This window comes from Panicum hallii, chromosome 7, assembly GCF_002211085.1.
Source record: "Panicum hallii strain FIL2 chromosome 7, PHallii_v3.1, whole genome shotgun sequence".
Classification (NCBI taxonomy): Eukaryota; Viridiplantae; Streptophyta; class Magnoliopsida; order Poales; family Poaceae; genus Panicum; species Panicum hallii.
In genome coordinates, this window is record NC_038048.1 from 37054046 (window position 1) to 37071893 (window position 17848).

Consider the following 17848-nt stretch of genomic DNA (forward strand, 5'->3'; position numbering starts at 1 on the left):
ATAGCCAGTGTAGTATCTCATTGCTCATCCACGTCATGATTTACTCATGGTAAAACAAAAGAAAAATCCAGAGCGCTTCAGGTGAAGCGTATATGTGTTGTAATTTAACAGTTAGCACCTACTTTTTTGTGTTTTCTTATCAACAGCCTTAAGTATGGACATGTACTTGGTCATACAAATTAAATTAACCACCAAAGCTGGGTTAACATACAATTGATACAAACCGTGTCATTTCAAGCATTGACATCGATGCAAAACAAAATCAAAACGAATATACGATGGTAATCCTCAGAACAATCTCCTTGTAGCTCCTAATAAGATGTGAAGTACTACTCATGACAAACTTACTAGTATCAGTTTTCATAAATCCAATCTACATGATCGCAAACAGGTTAGTCCTTAAAGTTTAAGTGATTTGACAACATACTTCCTATTATGGTGAAAGTCACGCAGCTGGGAAAATAACAGTGGAAACTTACAAATTGAGCTATGGCATCAAGCATGTAAGTATGTAACATGCCATTACAAATGACTACATGCTTCATATTTTCAGTGAAAATTAACTTATCGCTTTTTGCAGTATCCACTGTTGGTGGAAATTATGAGTTTTTGAACTGCCATGCCTACACATGCACCTCTGTGAAAAAAGCAAAGCTACCAAACAAACAAATATGAATGTAGCTAAAGGTGCTGCATAATAAATGCATTGAGCGCTGCACCAAATACAAGAACACTGTAACCTTCTCAGTTCTGACAGACACTAAGTAAGCCATCCAGTGAAGCTAGTGCAGTTCCAATTGCACTTGCTCTTTGTTGAGCCACACATACACCACAGAGAGACGCTAGTGCAGATTTCAGTGCCAAGTACAAGGGCACACCATGTCATATTGTTTTTAAACAAGTATTCTACAAGATGAGCACATAAACAATTGCAAAACATCTTTGCATACTCACATTCGCCACGGAGAGAAGGGACGGCTGAATTTAAGTGGCATATAAACACACCATGTTACATTGTTGTATTCTACAAGTACTATGCACAATGAGAGAATGACTAAGTGCAAACCAAAACAAATATTAAAGCTCTCACGACTAGAATTTGGTCATATTTCATAACCCACCACTTGCAAATGGAAAACATGCTGTAAAAAACAATGCATTTACACGAAGTAAACAGAGACAATAATCATCTACCATCTCGATTGTGAAGAGACATTCACAATCACTGGAAGTTAAGAAATCGAACAAAAAAAATAGCAATGTAAGCTCCTGACATCATATCGCAGCACAAAACTTCAGCTTTGACGAACTCCTCACAAAACTAAAAATCAGCAGATAGATCTGATTCCAGTTCACTTCGAGCCACCAAATTCGTGGATAATGCAATACGCTCGTAATTTTATGCTACGGGGCAACTAGATTAACTTAAAACACGGGTGACAGCAAAAGTATGCACAATTGCACACGCACACAACTTACTCAATACCAATAACCACTTAAGGGTGAACGAGAGCAGGCAAATTAGAAGATAAGCATAGATGTCTCACCTGATACGCCGGCGTGGAGCCGTGGAGCTTGCTTGAGCTCGAAACCCTAAGCTAGAGGAATGGGGTAGGCAAGCCCCGAAACAACGCAAAACGAAGCGAAGGGGTGTGGCAAGGGGAAGAAGCGAAACGGGCAAGCAACGGCACGTCTCCTGTAATCCCGATCTCAGGGAACGGATCAGCCATGCATGGCATGAGCCGCGGAGGCAGCAAGGGGGGCGGCTCCCGCTGCCACGAGACAGTTGGGCATGCCAAATCGGTGAAATCCAGGCGAAGGGAGAGGTGACGGCGGGATGAGCCAGGCGGCGAGCGGTGGCACGAGAGAATCAACCCCAGATTTGGATTTGACGAGGGAGGACGGGCCGGCGGCCGGCGGGGTGGGTGTTCTTGTAGAGAGAGAGAGTGGGATGGTGGGGTCTGGGAGAGGGGAGAAGGAGCAGGTGGGATTTTGGGGGAGTAAAATATGGGGGAACGAGCGGTGCGCCGCCCGGCCACGTCGCCCCGGCGCAATTTTCTAAGGGGGGCGCTGCCGCGGTGCTGCGCGCACACCGACAGGTGTACCTCCGCCTCCGCCATCGGGAGCAGCTGAGGCGACGAGACACGGCTGCCTTTTGCGGGGTGTCGCCGGAACCGGCCATGTGGGCCGGCGTGCGCGACTGTACGTCCTGCTCTCTTGCCGGCGACCCGGTCTTCACTCGGCAGCCAGTGGTGGTACTGGGTCCGTCGGATGGAAGACGAAGCGGAGGGATTTCTCGCCGAGGGGAAAGAGGACTGAAGACATTTGCAGAACGTTTCTGTTCTAGGGCTGTTTGGATCGAAAGATTTCCAAAGGAATTTCAAAGAAATTCCATTCCTCCGTTGAATGGAGCTCTCTATTTCTCTGAAAAGGTTTGCTTTCCTTCACAGAATGCAGGAGACGAGACGTGCCACAAATTTCATCTTCTTGGCCTTTTCTTATATGCTCCTCTTCTGATCAAGTCATTTTCAGAGGTCGAAGATAGACGATCGTAAGATAGTGACTGCTGATAACGATTATTACACCACCGAATACATAGGTCGAAACAAACACGCGACAAAGATCGAAGTACAGATAGAAGTCGATCGGAAGCTTGACACTGCACAGATCTGGCAGGCTGCATCTGCCAGACGCAGGCAGTAGGCACTGCGGTGCTAACGCGACATCCCGGGATTCATGTGGGGCGGGGCGGTTGCTGCAGCGCCGGCTTTCCCCATCCTCTCCATGTTCCCCTCCCATCCTGCATGCGAGAGGAGAGAAACAAACGAGAAATAAGCTCATCGTCAAGACGTCAAAACCCTGATCTGACGGAAAGCCACGACCGAGCCGACGGCGGCCGTGTCGTACGACGTCGTCAACCTCGAGCCTGGAGAAGGATCGGAGCTACGAGAAGGCACGCGGGTGTTACTACGTAACGTACCGAGGGACATGTCGAAGCCGCGGGCCTTGAGCTCGCGGTACTCCTGGCAGAGCGCGCAGGGCTCGCAGCAGAGGTGGACGCAGCAGTCGGCGCAGGGCGTCTCCGCGAGCTCGTACCGGGCCCGCAGCTTGGAGCGGTAGCAGCAGGAGTAGAGGCAGCCCAGCCCCGCCGCCGACAGCAGGAGGTAGAGCGCCCCGCTCGCGCAGCAGGAGGGGGGCCCCTGGTCGACGATGCCCGCGATCCTCCCGAAGGTGACGCACGGGCAGAAGAACGTCAGGCAGCCTGCGGGGAGCAGCGCTTGAGCGAACAGAGCAGCGCATGCAATGGTTGGGTTGAAGTTGAAGGAGACGATCGACTTACAGCCGCCGACGTCGTCGAAGCAGCCGCAGAGGCCGGAGGACCACGCGCCGGCCGGCGGAGCGCTGTTGGCCATGGCGACGCCGGAGCGCCTTAGCTTGCTCTCTGATGGCTAGCACTCGGTGAGAAAGCACGGGAACCCGCTCGCGCTCGGCAGCGTTGCTGATCAATGCTCTACTTGCTCTGTGCGCGCGAATATCGGGTGGTGGTGGCGGGCGCGGTATTTAACCACGGGGCTCGGCCAACAGCTGCTTCGAGTCGATCGACGACCACGAACGAACAAATTAAAGGAGTACGTCCGCACAGCTCTGCCCGGCCGCCGTTAACACATTGCATTCACCCGTACGAATCGGACGCGGCACGGAGTGACGGAGATGCTTGCGACGGCGAGCGGTGTCGTCGATCCCCCATTCGAATCACGGTAGCACAGCACGTACCCGGAGTCCCCGGCGCCACGACGGGGCCGGGGCCGCCGGCGGGGAGTCTGCTGCGTGCTGTGCCGTGGCCGGGCCGCCTAGCACGGTGCGTGGGCACGTGGCTCGTTTATTGGCGGCAGGCTTTGCCGTCGAGGATGTCATCAGCATGGTCACCAGCATCCGCCTAGCTAGCAAGCTATGAGCTCTAACGTCGCACGTGCCCTTTGCCTTCCGCGACCCGGCGGACAAGTCCACGCCTTGCTTTCTCCGGCTACCGTATAGTGTGCTGGCGCCTCTGCCTCGCCGCTCGACGTTGACAAGACGAGAGCCAGACGGCACTGGGAATGCCTGCTTCCTTAAGTTGTAACGGTGAAGGCCGTTGCGTTGTTTTGTTTCGATCGATCTACTCCAGTTGTCCAGCTTTATTTCAAACTTGGACCTTGTTTTATTTAGTCTCAGAAGATGCTTTCTCAAACCGCTTGATGTAAAAAGTAGTAAGTTTGGCCTTCTACTCACATTCTAAGTGAGATGTGGAATTAGCATGGGTGTAAAAATAGTAGTAAGTTTGGCATTCTTTATGTTTCAGAAAAAAAAAAGGTTTGGCATTCCTTCCACACATGAACTGCACGGCTGCACCCCCAATTTTACACAAGCTGTGGTTTGGACCACATGCACAGGCCTTTCCAATGCTGCTACAACTACAGTTCAGGATCGCATGGCTGATGCCTGATGCCTGATGGTTTGGACAGTGGCTCACACTTGAGCCAAAGCCTTACAGATGAATCCCTAGGTCTAGCATGGGCGGACTAAGGAGTGGGAACTCCAGTTTTCGAAAAGAAAAAAAAAGGAGTGGGAACTCCTCCCACAGAGTTCAAAAACTATTGGGCCGGCTCACCGAGGCTGACTGCTGGGTTTGGGCCAAACCAGCGGCCCAACGTCTCGTCGCGAGGCCGACGCGACTGGGCCCGCGCTGTGAGATATGGGTGGCGACAGACAGCACTGCTGGTCAGCGGTCTCCCGCACGGCCACGAGCGGGCCCCGCACTGATCGCTCCTCGAGCCGGTGAGCGCGAGCACGTGGCAGACATGGCGGCAGAGAAAACAAGCAGGGGTTCTGAACTGAACGTGGCGCTCTGAAACTCCGCAGGCAACGCATCCGAATTCAAATTCCGCAGGGCCATAAAGGTAAGCGCATGGAGACAAATGTGGATAAAACGAGGAGACAGACAAACGGCAACTTGTGCTGCTTAGATCGTGTGGCGGTGCGGGGATCGTCTCGATCCCAAGTTTGAATTCACCCAACCACACATCTCCACGTTGAACCTGCTAGATTCTCAAAAAGCTACCTAGTTGCAGAAGGTTTGCAGCATCAGATTTGAGTGACTGGCCAGTTGCTATGCTTCTGATCTACAACGAATTCATTCCTTTTTGAAACGAGTTCCTTCCTCACGACCAAGAACAACGCAAAACCAAGAATTACAGTGTTGTTCCCTTCCCGTTTCCGGAGTATCCGTCATACGTTGCTCGGGGCACCATTCGATCCGTGGCAGCCCCTGCCGGTTCCCCTCACCTCCTTGCACACCCTCTCCAGCATGGCCAAGAAGTCCCTGACGATGACGAAGATCCGGAGCGGGCTGGCCTCGTCCCTGGCGACGTCGCCGTGGTAGTACTCGGTGATGTCCCTGACGTGCGCCAGGACCCGGCGCTCGCCGTCCTCCAGCTCCCGGATCACCCCCTCGGCCTGTGCCACGAAGGGGGCCATGAGGGCCACGAAGCACCGGCCCCGCTCGTCCCCGGCGAGGTCCGTGCCCACCAGCGCCCTGATCCGGGACAGGCCGTGCGAGAGGCCGGACACCGAGGTGGTGAGCACGTCCAGGTCGACCGTCGCCGTCTTCCGGACGTTGGTGAGCTCGGCGGCGAGCCCGGTCACGATGTCCGGCGCCGCCTCCGCCGCGCGCGCCGCCGGCTTCTGCGACCGGATCATTTCCTGGACCACGAAGTGCAGCAGCGTGGTCTTCCCGTCGGTGCCCTTGACGTCGGCGAGCTTGAGCAGCGTGTCGAGCTTGAACGCCATGGCGCCGCCCCGCGCCGTCCCGACGTTCATCCGGTTCCCCGTCTTCAGGACGGCCTCCAGCAGCTTCAGGAACAGCTTGCTCGACATCAGCTCCCGGCACGCGTCCTTTCAGACAACAAGAACAGCATCGTGGGCAATGACGTTAGTAAAATCCGATCACGAGATAATAAATCAGTAGTACACCAGCCATCTTCATGGAGAAACTCGAGACCGTCTGCTCTGTCTCGCTTATTACCTCGAGCATCTCGAACGACCTCCTGATGTGACTGACTTCGTCGGCGAAGGTCTCCCGGTACAGCATGGCCTCGACGCGCGCGAACGCGCACGGTATCGTGAGCACCACCTTGACGAGCCTCTCGGCCGCGACCAGGCTGCCGACGTCGCCGTCGTAGCCCTCGAGCTTGTCGACCTCTTCCTTGGTCGGCGCCATCTTGATCAGTGCCTCCAGCTGCTGCACGGACAGGCCGTTCCCTGAACCAACACGACCAAGAAGTCCGTGTAAAAAAAGGAGTCAAAGATCCGCGCTTGTCCAGATGCGTCGGTTCAGGGGCAGTTTATTGGAGCACTCACCTTGCATCAGGGCGGCGTAGATTTGCTCGGCGGTGGCGTTGACGGCCTTCATCAGGATGGTGATGTTCTGCAGCCGCTTGGGGTCCAGGACGTGGTGCCCGAGGGAGGGGCTCCGGCTCTGGGCCTCCTCGTGCTTCGCCGAGCACCTCGCGGCGTTGTACCCGAACAGCGACTCGATCATCTGCTCGTCCAACCTGCCAAGCACACCACGCAGCGGTTACCATTTCGAATTCCTTCGTGATCACTGATCACAGGGGAAGGTGATTGAAACTTACTCGAACGAGCTGGACCGGATCCTGTCCCACACCATCCGCCGGTTGGGCGCGGCGCGCACCTTGTCCCAGTGCAGGGGCTTCAGCTTGGGCAGCGGCGCGCCGTTATTGCCGACGACAGGCGCGCTCTGCCTGAACAGACCCGACGGCGCAGGCGGCGGCGGGAGGGCGGGGCCAGTGCCACCGTTCCTCTGACCATTCTGTTGTTGCGGTACTAGCAGTGCCGGCGGCGGCGGAGGCGGTGGGGGGACGGCGGCACCACCACAACTTGTCTGAACGTTCTGTCGTTGTGGCACAATCAGCGGAGGTGGCGGCGGCGGCGGTGGAGGGACGGCCGGACCACCACAACTTGTCCGAACATTCTGCTGCGGTTTTACCACCACCGGTGGTAGCGGCGGCGGCGGTGGTGGCGGCGGCACTGATTTTCTACTTGCGGCGTTCGAGCTCGCGGTGTCCGCCTCTGCTTCTGCTTCTTTTGCGTGGCGTGCGCTGCCGCTCTGAAATTTTAGAGACCTGACCGATTGAGCAGTTCCATGGAGCTCACTATCGTTGAGCGACTGCGATGTCAACACGGACGCCGACGAGCTCGGGGAATGCGCGCGACGGCCCCGATCCTCACTTCTCGGCGTGCGCGGGCCCAGCGGCGAATATGGACTCGCAACCTTGCTCTTATCCGAAGGCGTCGCCGGGGCAGTGCCGCGTCGCTTCGACCGGACGGAGGGCGACGGCGACACGCCGTCGGCCTGGCCGCCCTTGGTAAGCTCGGAGTAGGAGAAATGCGACGAGTGGAAGCAGCACGAGGAGTGGACCGAATCGGCACCGTCATCGGAGCAAGCTTCACCACCGTCATCCTCGCACTTCGGCTCCTCATCTTTAGGCCCCGCCATCTCCGGCGCCGCCTTTCCCCCACCGTCGCGGCCGGCGTCGTCGAGGTACGGCTTGATGGCGTCCAGGTAGAACATGCCCGGCGCCGGCTCGAAGCTCACCTTGTTGGTGCCGGCGTTCAGGTCGGCGCCCCCGCGCTTCCCCTGGAACTTCCTGCACGTCAGGAACACCACCAGGACGGCGAGGAGCACCAGCGCCGCCCCCGACAGCGCGGCCGCCGCGGCGACGACGACCAGCTGCATGCTTTTCTTCTTGCTCCCGCGCTCGCCATCGCCTCCCTCGCCGTGCGGCGGGCTCTTCTGGCTCGGCGCCGTGGCATTATTCCCTCTCTTGTGGTCGTGGCCGACTTTCCCGGGGACCGGGAGCCGCGCGTCCTTGTGGAGCAGAGGCAAGCTGCCACGCGCCGGAGCCGGGGCCGGAGACACTCCACGTCCATGGGCGTGCCGCTGCTTCGGCCTCGGCCCCAGAGTGTCCAGACCACGCAGCACCCTGAACTTCGCCTCGCCATTGCCAGCTTCCTTCGTCCTGCCACCGTTGCCGGTGATCGAGAAGACAAGACCGGCGCCGCACGCGATCAAGAAGAGCCAGAGCAGGAGGCGTCGGGTGGGACTGGGCATGGCGGCAGGCATCAAACCATTTCAAGGGGCCCGGGACGGAATGGATCGATGGTGGGAGATCAGAGGAGGGCGCTGTTTGGTTCGGGCTCTGGGAGAAAGCTGCGAAGGCTGTGCGAGATGCAATCGTAACAAGAAATCGCTGAGGCCGGCAGCCAGGCACGTACGCGGGCGGCAGAGCTAGGCGTCAATGCCACTCCAAGGAATCGCTGAGCACGGGCAGGTGCACGCGGCAGCGCAGTGACGGCATTGTTGTTGCATGTACCTGCCCGTGCGCTTTTGCATTACTGTGTCCATGCACCTGCGTCCTCGCTTCTGTCTTGTTGGATACTATCTCCGTGCTGCTAATTGCTGATTTTTCATTGTGAAAATTCCACAGAAATTTTTTCAGAACAAGATTTGCAGATCAGTATTACTTCAGAGTTCAGAAAAGAAATGGCGCATATTTCTACCATTTTTACCTGGGCATGCTGTCCCTGAAAAATGCTACTACTGCTCCTGCAGTTTTTAGTTAAGCAGGTGTTCAGTTCAGGGTTACAAGTACTACCAAATCAGATCAGGTAGACACCATTGGCAGCTTATGCGACACTGTACACGACCCGTTACTACTCGGTGTCAAACCAGTAAAAAAGACGATTCGGCACGGAATTTCACACCATTTCATATTGTCCCCTCCTGTTGTATTTGTTCACCTGTCCCTTTGTATGTTTGTTGTGTGATCTGCAGACTTGTTTTTTACCCCAAGGCTGCTGCACCGGTCCCCAGCAGCAGCATTACCCCCCGTCGTACTGCTCATCCGGCGACCACCACCATCCGTGCTCTGGAAATGAATCATTGGTTCGACGCTCCTGGTCTCGGGCATTTGAATTGGTCTTACGGCGATGTCAGGAGTTGTATTTATATAAACTGTACCATGCCCTGGCCCTGTGTGTTGCTGGATTGGTGAGCATCTAGCAGCACGTATGGGGTCCCGGGTGTGGTTGGAATTGAGTGCCGCCAAAGGGCCTCAAGCCATCCGTGTTCATCTGGATCCATGTTGTTATTGAGACAAAAAAAAAGGGGGGGGGGGGCAAAAGGACAAATGAAATTGGCAGCAAAAGAAGGCGCTGTGAGCGCACTCGAGAAGGAAAACAGGAACCAGACACGCACAGAAAATCCTCTAGAGCAGGTTTAATGAGCGCGTTGATGCAGCAACATTAGTTACTCCTTTTCAGCTTCAGCTTTAAGCAGGAGTAGTCAACAACAGTGTGTGCTTGGACAGACTTTTAAGCAGGACACAAACAGAGCGCTATAACACACAGCTGCTCTTCAGCTTCCATTGAGAGCCAAGGGAAGCTCAGGTACTGTAAGCAAGACATGTGCACAAGGGGATGCCGACGCTGGGCTCTGCATCAGCAGGCAATTGCTGCATGATTTGGTGGGTTACCAAACCCCGCCCTCGGCATTGATTGCATTGATAGCCTTGCGTTTTGCAGGCAGGATGCTATCAGCCTTGATGATCGCCCGACGGTCTGCCGCCTTGATTGGCGCAGCTGAGCGTGGAGGGCTGCACCCTCACTCTGGAGGCAAGCCCCGACTGATTTCTCCGGATCGACCTGCCTCTACCTACGTGTATCGGTGTATGGTCTTACTAGCCTTCCCACCTGTATGCCATACGAGATGGCACAATTCGCAAGTGTGAGCGACTGCTTACTTATCGTGCCACTCTTTTTTTAATGATGTGTTCTTGCTTTGCTAGGAAGCAATTTCCCTCCTCCGAACATGTCGAAGTGTAACGAGAGAATTTTTTTTTTACGGATGCAGGTAATCTGCTCGCTTTCAGAAATCCAGGGACTCTGTCACTCTGATCGTGAGAAGCAGTAGTACCGTCCTCTGGAAAAGAGGGAGAAAGCAACGGATCTGAGGACTGGTACCGCAGAGCAAAGATCATTTCCAAGTAGTGCCGTTGATTTTTTTTTTGATCTTCCAGTAGTGCTGTTTTAACTTCGGCGGTTGATCGCGTTGGCGACCATGATGACATGGTAGCATATTAAATCACGCATTAATCAGACTATGATCAAAGGACACTCGAAAATGTGGCCATTGGCCAGGCTCTGTCAGTGTTCGCAGCTGAGCGTCGAACAGAGATCCTGGCAGCCCAACAAGCAAGCATGTGCTTCGTGGGCTTTCACCCAAACAAGCACAGCCCAGTGATCATCGCAGCGATTAATAAAGTTTGCCTTGCAAAGAGTTTGGCAATATAGTTATTACTCTTGCCAAAATTTGGCAATTAATAAAACTTATCTAATATCGCTACCCAATTTATTTTGAAGTCCAGCAATCTCCCTTTCCCCCAATAAACTATCAATATGGGGAAAATATATGCTCTAGCAGTTTTCTAATACCTCTCCTTTTCCCAATAATTATTGGGTTATCCTAACATTTCACCCCAACCCCACTCAAATAAAGAGAGAATTTTTAGCTCTTCTAATATATTAGTTGTATTGGGATAAGATATTAAGAACTGCAAAAGTATCTCTTCCAATAATTCATAAAAATAGTATTGGAATATTCTAATAATACGCTATTGGGAGATGTTTATTGGGGAACTTTGAAATGCTCCGACGTTGGATAAAACCTGAGCATTCAATTTCTGGTCTCACTTGCCATGCCGATTTGTTTTGTCCCCGGCTCTCATCTAGCACAAACCATACAGCTTTGAAGTTGAAGCCTTGAAATTTGCTTATCGACTGAATGATCAGCACCCAGCAGTTTCATTTTTCAACATGCCAGTTGCCGGTAACGGGCACCGGTTCACAAGGAACACGACCCGGCGGCGTACAGCCACGCCATCCCTGTGCTAATGTGCCATGCATGCCCGTTGGCCATTGCTTACTCCGCCGATGGAATCCTAACTCCTAACACTGCAGCTGCTCACACGAAACTCTCCACCCTCCATGCAGAGGGCTTCACGCCGATCTGCCAAGCCTCCATGCATATGCCAGTTGCCAGATGCCAGGTCCCGGCTCAGGCTCACGGCAAACGCCAACCCAGGAAGTGGAACACGCCATTGCCGTGCATCGCCGCCGCTCCAATGCTATAAACCCACCGCAACCAACCACGAACCACCTCAAGAACCAATCAAGAAACCATTGCTTCAAGTTTCTAGAAAGGATCAGCTAGCGAGCACCAATGGCGCCGGCTCCTGCGCTCTGCGTCGCGCTGCTGCTGCTGGTTTCCGTCGCCGGCGTCCACGCGCAGGCCGGCAGCAGCACCGCCACCTGCAGCACCGACCTCTTCCGCCTCCTCCCATGCCTGCCCTACATCGAGGGCACCGTTGCCGCGCCAGCGGACACCTGCTGCGCCAACCTGGGCAGCATGGTGCACGACGAGCCGCAGTGCCTCTGCCAGGCTCTCAGCAACCCCAGCACGTCCCCCGTCGCCGTCAACATGACGCGCGTGATGGCTTTGCCTCGGCTCTGCCGCCTCGACCTCCCGTCTGCCGCTGGCGCCTGCGCAGGTGAGCCCCTGTCCCTTTTCCATCATACTCGTAAGTGTGGATCTCCATTATTACGTGCTCGCAAATTGTTTTTTCCCCTTCTTGTCAGGGATTGACAACTCACTGAAAAGTTTTCTCTGAATCTCTGATGATGATGATCTCTCTTGTTGCAGTTGCAGGGCTTCTTCCGCATGGAACAACGCCGCCGCCGCCGGCGATCGTTCCACGCCCAAGCGCGAACTCCACAGCTGCATCGACCCTCACGCCGGCGACGAGGACGCCGGCGACACCAAGTATAACACCGTCATCGTGGGTGAGCAGCCAGATGCCACGATACAGCAGGGGGCCCAAGGTGATAGTCGATGGCTTTTCTGTCGCACTTGGTTTTGTGGCATTGGTTTCAGTCCTCGCTTTCTGAAGCATCTGGCCACTGACTACCGCGATGGTTGGCATCTCGTCAGGCAATTAGAATTGTGTCGTAGAAAAACTCAGTAGTCTTCTTATGTTTCGAGTCGTAGAAAGTGTAGGAGAAAGTAATGTTTGTCCTCCAGGTTGTTCGACCAGAAAAAAAAAGTTGCTCTTTTCAGTGGCATTTTGGTTACCGAACGAATTCCCGTTCAAAAAGCATCCCTGAAAGAAAGTTATTTCAGAAAATGCCGCTACCAAGTACAGGATTCACTCTACTGCTTATCCAAATGTTCGCAGAAGTTTACAAAAACACAGGTAGCAGCTAGTCCTCTTTCTCTAAGCAGAAGAGGTAGGCAACCAGGCCTACAACTGGGACGAACCTCACTACATTCACAAACTCGGTAGCATCTGCCTTCACGTTCTGAATGTTGTCTCCGATCAACCACGGCTGAAAAATTGAGTACAGGAAAATGTCCCAGAGGAACGCGTAGGCGAGCCGCTCCGAGAACACGTAACTATGCACATACTGCCACCGTTCCGCGATGTCTCCGAAACCAGCATCTGCACGGCCAAAGAGCGCCCAAACAATGGACAGAATGCAGACCGCCCCGCCGACGGCGCCCACAACCTGTGCATCTTTCACCATAACTGAACCCAATTGTGACCTAGTTGGGGACTGGTCGGTATCCGAGTCATTCAGTCGGATTGCCATGTAAGGTATCAAGAAAGCTGAAGAGAAGAGTTACAAACAAATGTTGTTAGACAACCTGAAATTGTTATACCCATGGGCTGCAAAGGCGTTGCCAATAAGACCATGAGGTTATGAGAGCATACTGTTTGTGAGGAACATCTGAAAGCTCCACAAGACGTCCAGCGATCCCTTGTACCGATCCCTCCTAGAATCCGTGAAGAGCAGTGGAGCAAACATCAGCGTCCAAGCGATCACAAAGTTGAACAATCCTTCTGCCATCTGGGCAAGCAGCACAACTTAGTCAGTGCACGCAATGGGTGAGCGACCTGAATTACCATCTCGCAACAAAACGTGAATAATCAGCCGCTTACAGGGTGAAGCACTGGCGACTCCAGCAGGTGAACGCCAGCTGAACTGCCCAGCAAGGTCACCAAAGGAATTAGGCCCACAACGTTGGTAAATAAACACGGCTTGATACAACCGTATGGAAATTGTGCTTACCGGAGTTGAGCAGAGGAAGGATGAAGAAGAAGTTGAGCGAGAGGCCGATGAGGTCGCTGATGGTAGCCTGGGAGATTGCCCACGCCGGGTCACCCTGCATGATGGTGATAAAGTTTACAGACGACTACTTTCTGCAAGATTTCATATCCCAGGACGGCAGGACACGATTGCATCAAGATGGACGGCGGTTTGAGCCCATAATATTTACATTGTTCTAGCAAGAATTCACATCTGAAGGTAGACGCAGAACGATTTTGGGACATAAAAAACTGAAACAAAATTAGAGATTCCCGTTTCGAGCTCACGTACGGACCGGCGCATAAGGGAGGAGGAAGAGCCAGAGTATGTAGGCAGCCTCGGCGCCCCAAAGCGCCGCCTGGAGCAGCGAGCGCGTGCCGTCTCCATCTTCCGCGGCCACCTCGCCGCGGCCACCGCCGCGCTTGGCCGCGAACGGCACGGGGGGCCGAGCCACCAAGCGCCTCAGCCCGGAGCTCCTTTGTGCGCCGCGGCAGCCGCCGGACAAGACCAGTGGCCGCGACGCGGTACTGGTCCGCAAGGCTGAAGGGGCGAGGCGGGTGACGACGCGACAGGGAGAGGCGCTGCAGAGGACGGGAATGGGCGGCGCCGCCATGGTCGCGGACTCGCGGCCACGCGGGGGCGCAGCAGGGATAAGCTCCTTTTGGGCGCGATTTGGTGGCTGGTGAGCTGACAAGCCAGCAAGGCAACTCTATCAGGTTGCCGCGTGGCCTTTGACGGTCGCGCCATTCGCCGGCTATTTCGTGACCTCAGATCAGACCCTGCTTTCTAGCTCCGGATCAAGCTGCCATACCCGGCCGCCGGGCTGCGTGAGCTGGATCGCCGGCTGCTTCTCTCCGCCGCGGCGACCGGCGAATCGAGCGCGCGCCTGACTTGTTACTCGGGTCCTTGCGGCGTGAGCCAGATGAGTCGGCAGCCAGTTGGTTCTAGACTTCTAGGGCATGATTGGGAGGTTGGTGGCACGGAGACTAGCGATTCCGGCGGGGACGACGGCGGCGGCGGGCGGCGGGAGCCCAGGAGACAGGAGGGTCCGTCTAACTATGGGGCTATATGGAAATATTCAGAACCAAAGTAGGGCTCTAAATGCAAATAATCGGATCGTGATTATTAATCGGGGTTTGGATCGCGGTTTGATCGCGATCCAAATCAGAGGTGTAAATATAAATACTAGGTGACCAAGTCGCGACTAATAATCACGATCTAATTCAGGGGTCAATATGTAAAATTTTCTTCCGACGACACGCCGCCGGTGTGGTCGCGCTGTTGCCGCCAACCTCCGCACGCTCGGTCGCCGCGCATCTCCCGCTTGCCTTCGTCAGGTTTGTACGCCCGGCCGCAGGGCCGGTCCGCTGGCCCGCGCAGATCCCTAGCTCATCCCGTCCAAAGGAGATGCCGCGGCTGCGACGGCGCGTCGTCGAGAGCGCGCGACGGCCAAAGGCGGCGGGCGAGGATCGCCAGTTCGTACGTAGATGACCCCGACGGGTCACCGGCCTCGACGACCCACGACGCTGTCTGGAGCACAGGGCTCGAGTGGGATCCGTCTCCCGAGGCCACTTCGCCGAAGCCGGCGGGCCTGGCCGCGGATGGCGGCACGGTGGGCCGACGCTCGGCCACCACCAAGCGCCCCGGCGCGGGACACCAACGCGCGTCGTGTTAGGCGCCGGGCAACGCCCGTGTGCCTCGCGGCCACGTTTCTCGGCGAGGCTGGAGTGGCGACATGGGCGGCGGCGCCGGCAGGGGGAGCCGCTGCAGAGGACTGGGGTAGGTCAGCGGGTGGCGCCGCCATTGTCGCGGTTTCGCGTGCCAAGCGGGAGAAGGGCAGGGATAAAGCGCCTGATGGGTCCTTCTTCGCTTCAGGAATCAGGTGAGGGGGAGTCAGATCCGTGTACTCTAGATAATTTCACTGCCGAATTAAGGATAGGTCCATGGCGTATGGGACTCGCATTTCACTTTAGCTTACATTATTCGTCTCATCTGCATGCTTCAGTTACACCTTGCAGATGTTGCAACAGTTTATTTAAATTCAGAGCACAGTAAAAAAAGCCCCGTCGCTGAACCACACGCCGATTCATTTGTGCCATATTTTTCGGCCACGCCGTGACGGTTGAAGCAAGATGAGGACAACGATCTGGTATCATCATCTGTAGAAACTTAACGCCTTGGCGAGCTTCAGCTTGTTGCGTCGCCCTCTGCATCCCGGTTCCGGCAGACTGCAGCCACACCCCAAACTTGTAAGAGAAGACAGTAGAACCGCGTGCACGAGGGGTGACGATCTGTTGGGGTTGATGTCAGTCACGTACGCGCAGGCGTCGGGGTTCAGGAGTAGAACTGGAACGTCGACGCGTCCTGGATGATGCTCCGTAGCCCGCCGATGGTGGACGCGAGCATCAGCAGGACTCCAACGACGATGCAGCCCTGGCAAAGAAACGCAGACCAAACAGGTGAGCATCCAGAGAGCAAAGTTTCGACCCTGAACTCTCCCATTTTTGTATGGACTCCTGATCAGAGTTCAGAGCGGCACGGAAAACTGTTGTCGCCTACCCAGTTGGCGAGCCAGGACGCGCTGAACCTCGGTGGCTTCTTGATCTTCAGCCATAGAATGCAGGGGAGCTGCGAAGGTCACGGAACTAGTTTAGTCACTGCTGGTAACCTGGTTAAATCCAAGAACTTTTGGTCATTGGGAGCATGTGAAGGCAGCTTACGAAGTAGGATGTCGGCGTGAACCCAAACCCTCCGAAGAAGCCGAGGAGGTCGCCGAAGAACGGGAATGTCACCGCGATGAACAGCGTGAATGCTGCAGTGGCGTCCATGATTCAGATTCATAGGCATGATGTCATGACGATATCCTATTCAAACAACAGGCAAATTAAAGATTTCAGTGTCCGAGTTCATACCGACGTAAGCCGATCGAGCCACGAGACGGAGGAGCCATCCTTGAGGCACCCTGAATCTCGTGATCAGAATCGTCTCCATGGTTTCGAATATTGGCATCGCATACACCTGTCCATGTTGCAGATTCAGAGGTTTATTTTTTGTGTTCCAGTAGCAGCTCGAGTCGAGTGTCAGCCATGCCCATGCACGAGTTTCGTCTTCAGTGACATACAAATGGACAAAGACAACTTATCAACAGTACTTGATCACCTGATAGCTTCCGAGGACATGGATGACGACCATCATGTTGGCGGCGGCGACGAGCCAGGGCGGCCGCTGCAGCGCCACGAGGACGTTGTCGCCGACGTCGCGCCCGAACGCCCAGTACCCGACGAGCGCGACGGGGAAGTAGCACGCCGCGGTGACGAGGTACGCGGCGACGGTGCCCTTCCACATGGGCGCCCTGGACGGCTTGGTGGGCGTGGACGGGATGGTGGCCTGGATCTCCAGCACCACGCCGTGCCCCGCGTACGCGAACGCCACCTGCCCCAGCGCGCTGAACACCCGGAACGTCGAGTCCGCCGCCGTGCCGGCCTTGTACGCGTAGCTCACCCCGCTCACCGGCCCGCGCGCCACGCACGCCGCCCACGAGATGGTCGAGTAGCTGCACGTACGTGTAACGCCGCGCCGTTCAGATCAACATTTTTCCAGGCACTGCCGATGCCGGTGCATGCACGCACGCGCGCAGCTAAGTAAGCTAGGTGAGTAGGGGAGTATGCACCTGAGCGACATGGCGGCGGCGAGGAAGGAGACGGCGGTGATGGAGTCAAGGTTTGGGAACTGGGAGAGCAGGAACTGGAAGGAGCCGAAGATGCAGATCCAGTAGGACTGGTGCAGCGGCGCGCAGGTGGGGCACACGGACTCGGCGAACTTCTGGAGGCACGTGCCCCCCGTGACCATGTACACCATGTCGCAGCCGAGCTGCACGATGAGCTGCTGCGGCACGACCACCCAGGGCCCCAGGCGCGGGCCCAGCGCGTGCGCGCCGAGGTCGCGCAGCCGGTCGAACCGCACGCCGGGGACGCACTCGTGCAGCTGGATCAGCAGCCACAGCGTGTAGAGCGTGATCCCCCACGACGCCAGCAGCGCCACCGCCCCGGGGCCCCTGGAGACAAGAGAAGAAGCAGGTCTCGAGTGAGCCACCGGACGACGACGGTCATGGCGGGCCGTGGCGCGTCGGTTATTACCATCCCAGGTGAGCCATGGCGTACGGCAGGCTGAGCACGCCGGCGCCGACCATGGCGGTGACGTTGTGGAACGTCACGTACCACCACTTGGCGCGGCGAGGGGTGGACTGATCTGTCGCGTCATCGACGACCTGGAAAATAAGAAAAAGCAACATCATCCGATCAAAACCAACATCCCAGGACGTCCATCATGAACAATTAGCAGGCAGCTGCAGGCATCTAGTATCCGTTAACACTCTGAATTCAGAGCCAACAGTGTCCAATACACCAAGCGGCACGCCCAGACCTTGGGAAGAACTGACGAAGAGGAGACCATGGCCAGTCGTCGGGTCTGCACACACCAGTTGATCACCTGATCAGCTCAGGATACGCAATCCGGCGGGCATCGCAGGCCTCGTACTTATAGCAGCTCATGACCGGTAATGGGCATCATGCCTGCTCCATTTTTC

General features: G+C 55.7%; 4 protein-coding genes and 1 pseudogene across 4 annotated transcripts; 1 reads left to right on the forward strand and 4 right to left on the reverse strand.

The window, feature by feature from the left end:
- Positions 1-2587: 2587 nt before the first annotated feature.
- LOC112899085 (cell number regulator 2-like) lies at positions 2588-3532 on the reverse strand. The gene is made up of 3 exons (XM_025967420.1): positions 3341-3532; positions 2981-3262; positions 2588-2800 (listed from the first exon to the last, which is right to left on the reverse strand). The coding sequence occupies exons 1-3, from the start codon at positions 3411-3413 to the stop codon at positions 2715-2717; spliced, it is 441 nt and encodes a 146-aa protein (XP_025823205.1). The 5' UTR covers positions 3414-3532; the 3' UTR covers positions 2588-2714.
- Positions 3533-4972: 1440 nt separating this feature from the next.
- Positions 4973-8504, reverse strand: LOC112899084 (formin-like protein 2). The gene is made up of 4 exons (XM_025967419.1): positions 6672-8504; positions 6397-6590; positions 6062-6297; positions 4973-5931 (listed from the first exon to the last, which is right to left on the reverse strand). The coding sequence occupies exons 1-4, from the start codon at positions 8180-8182 to the stop codon at positions 5266-5268; spliced, it is 2607 nt and encodes an 868-aa protein (XP_025823204.1). The 5' UTR covers positions 8183-8504; the 3' UTR covers positions 4973-5265.
- Positions 8505-11103: 2599 nt separating this feature from the next.
- Positions 11104-12246, forward strand: LOC112900731 (annotated as a pseudogene).
- LOC112898913 lies at positions 12238-14061 on the reverse strand. The gene is made up of 5 exons (XM_025967227.1): positions 13559-14061; positions 13246-13339; positions 13116-13153; positions 12888-13023; positions 12238-12782 (listed from the first exon to the last, which is right to left on the reverse strand). The coding sequence occupies exons 1-5, from the start codon at positions 13874-13876 to the stop codon at positions 12376-12378; spliced, it is 993 nt and encodes a 330-aa protein (XP_025823012.1). The 5' UTR covers positions 13877-14061; the 3' UTR covers positions 12238-12375.
- A 1111-nt stretch (positions 14062-15172) lies between these two features.
- On the reverse strand, positions 15173-17755 carry LOC112901387 (lysine histidine transporter-like 6). Its single transcript, XM_025970296.1, has 9 exons — positions 17686-17755; positions 17400-17530; positions 16934-17317; positions 16423-16816; positions 16176-16281; positions 15984-16075; positions 15823-15891; positions 15582-15696; positions 15173-15491 (listed from the first exon to the last, which is right to left on the reverse strand). The coding sequence occupies exons 1-8, from the start codon at positions 17713-17715 to the stop codon at positions 15598-15600; spliced, it is 1305 nt and encodes a 434-aa protein (XP_025826081.1). The 5' UTR covers positions 17716-17755; the 3' UTR covers positions 15173-15491; positions 15582-15597.
- Between the last annotated feature and the right edge of the window lie 93 nt (positions 17756-17848).